The 2,871-nt window shown below is 48.5% G+C and overlaps 1 protein-coding gene across 1 annotated transcript; it reads right to left on the reverse strand.

Moving 5' to 3' along the window:
• Nucleotides 1-1,144: 1,144 nt before the first annotated feature.
• LOC139703653 (olfactory receptor 14A16-like) lies at nt 1,145-2,077 on the reverse strand. Its single transcript, XM_071607130.1, has one exon. The coding sequence runs from the start codon at nt 2,075-2,077 to the stop codon at nt 1,145-1,147; it is 933 nt and encodes a 310-aa protein (XP_071463231.1).
• Nucleotides 2,078-2,871: the final 794 nt, after the last annotated feature.

Raw genomic sequence — 2,871 nt, forward strand, 5'->3', positions numbered from 1 at the left:
CAAAGTGACCCTTTGAAGGGATCCGAGGAGGAAGAATCACACGGACCATCTCTGGACCAGTGGAGGAAGGCGTGCTCACTCAGGCATCGGGTCGGAGAGGAGGTTCCAGCAGGGGTGACAAGCATCCGACTTTCCCTTGGGTGGCTATCTCTGCGACCTGGGGTTGAAAGGCCTGTGGAGCTTTCCCTAAGGGCAGCAGCTGGTCCATGGTGCTCTCCGCACCTGGGGCCCCCAAGCCTCTTCCCTCAGCAATCCTGGCAATCTTTGAAGACAAGCTCACTGCAGTTCCCCCAGGAGACCTGGCTCTCTTCCTCTCCTGTCTCTGCTGTGTGGGCCTTCTTGTCCTCCAGCCTCTGCTCACACTTTGGTCTTTCTGGTCTGCCTTCCTCCCCCACAGATTCATGCCTCTTCATCCCTGAAAGAAAAGCTGAGACATCCCTGTTTTCAAAAAAGTACAGTGGCCTTCCTTCACCACATCTGTTGTGAAGTCTCTGGTTTGTTGATTTTCTTTCTTGGACCCAAAGCCTCCTTTGGATATTTCTATAGGCATATGTATTGATATATAGGAAATTTGAATTTTAATGTCTGTCTCCTCTCTTGAGACTGCAACCACCCCAACTATGCAGAAACCAGCATGGATCGGGGCTGGGAGACCAAAGAAGGTGACCTTCACTAGACATAAAATCAGGGGTTTTAACTGGCATTTTAGCTTGGCCATGTCCTACATCCTCATGTCCCTGTAGCCAACTCCAACACAGTCCCTTTAGGATGGTAATAAATTACATCATCAACATGATGTTCCAGACCCCACCCTTGCCAGGGACCACCACACTTTGCCTGGGAGAGGCCTTCTCTATCTCTGTGTCCCACCATCCTGTCCAGTGCCACTTGTCACAGACCAAGGAGCTCCACTGGGATGACAAGAGAAAGGCCAGCATACCTCAGTCCACTCACCAGCAGAGGCCTCGGTCCCCACCCATTTGACCTGGGCACAGAGATGCTTCTCAGTGTCACTGTAATGAGTACGACCTGATTCTCATCAGCTCCTTACTGTAAATGTCCAAAATCATGGCCAAATATGTTACAGAGGTGCAGGTGATTAAGTCAGAGGGCAAAAGATGGTGATGTTGTGAGATCAACCCTTCTAACTGGAAGGAGGATGCCTGTTCACCAGCAGCTTCCTCAGCGCCACCTTCATATCCTTGTTCCTCAGACTGTAGATGAGGGGGTTCACAGTGGGTGGCACTACAGTATAGAATACTGAAACTAGCAAGTCCAGGGTTGATGGAGATTGCGGCAGGGGCCGTAAATAGGCAAAAAAGCCAGAAGAGAGGAATAGAGTCACCACAAGGAGGTGAGGCAGGCACGTGGAGAAGGCTTTGAACCTACCTGCGCTAGAGGGCATCTTCAGCACAGCGGAGAAGATGTGAATGTAAGAAATATCCATGAACACAAAGCAGCCAAAGTCCAACAGCAGGCTCAGTCCAATGACCGTTAGCTCCCCAATGTTGTAGGAGCAGGCCAGGGCCAGCAGCTGTGGGACGTCACAGAAGAACTGGTGAACATCAGGAGACCTACACCTGGGTACGGAGAAGGTAGCCGCTGTGTGCAGGATTGCATTGACACCTCCACTGACCCAGGAGTAGGCTGCCATCTGCATACAAGCTCCATGGCTCATGAGGATCTCATACCTGAGCGGGTGACAGATGGCCACGTAGCGGTCATAGGACATGACTGTGAGTAGGGCTACTTCCATTGTGGCAAAGAGGAAGAAGAAAAATACCTGGGAAACACACCCAGGGAATGAAATGGTGTTGCAATTTGTCAGAGAGTTTGTGATGGATTTGGGAACAGTGATGGAGATGAGGCACAGATCCAGGAAGGACAAGTTCTTTAGGAAGAAGTACATGGGGGTGTGCAGCCCATGGTCCTTGGTGATGAGGGTGATGATGAGGAGGTTCCCAAGGAGGGCGGCCAGGTAAGCCATCAGAAAGAGTGCAGCATGCAGGATCTGGAGCTCCCAGATGTTAGAGAAGCCCATGAGGAGGAAGGAGCTCCCAGAGGTGAGGTTTTCCATCTCTCTGGATGTCCCAGCATTTACTATGAAAAATAGAGAGAGTGAGCTCAGGCTTCACCCAAAGGCTTCACTTTTGTGTTTTCCTGATTCCCTGCCTCTCACTCACCCGTGCATGGATCAGGAAATGTGAGATGACCTGAAACTGACACCAGAAAGCCTCCATGAGGCTATTTGAGCACCGTGTCCACACTGTGTGCATGATGGAAGAGGGAGGTCAGCCTAGTCCAAATCATGAGGCTGTCATCTAATCTGCACGAAGGTCTACGATCCATACCTGACTCAAACGTCACATACTTGACACTAAAATAGAAGAGGCAGGGGCTTTGGAGCCATCAGTCCCAAATACAAATTTTCATTGAGACACTTATTAACACTGAGACCCCAAATAAATTATCCAAACATCATTTCCCTCAATTTACAGTGTAAGTTTTTCCACCTGGTCTCTGATCCAAGTGAATAATGCACATAAAATATCTAACAGTTTGTGAACAAGAAGGTCTTTAACCCATACAACTTCCATATGGATTCAGCCTTCCTTCATTATGGCAAAGTCAGAAAAACATTGAAAATGTGAAAACAATAGAAAAAATACTGAGTGTTGTGTCTAGTTGCATTTTATTACTTTGAGCTACTTTACAGTGCTGGAGGTTTTAGGATATTGTCAACTATGAAGATCATTCTTGTTCATAGAAACAGAACTGATTCAAATTTTCATGTAGTGCAGTAGGTTGCTGCTCTGTGGACCATGTCATTCACATCCCTCTGTAAACCCCATCCTGCTCCATTTGCCTTGA

The sequence above is a fragment of the Marmota flaviventris genome (assembly GCF_047511675.1).
Source record: "Marmota flaviventris isolate mMarFla1 chromosome 5 unlocalized genomic scaffold, mMarFla1.hap1 SUPER_5_unloc_1, whole genome shotgun sequence".
In the NCBI taxonomy this organism is placed as follows: domain Eukaryota; kingdom Metazoa; phylum Chordata; class Mammalia; order Rodentia; family Sciuridae; genus Marmota; species Marmota flaviventris.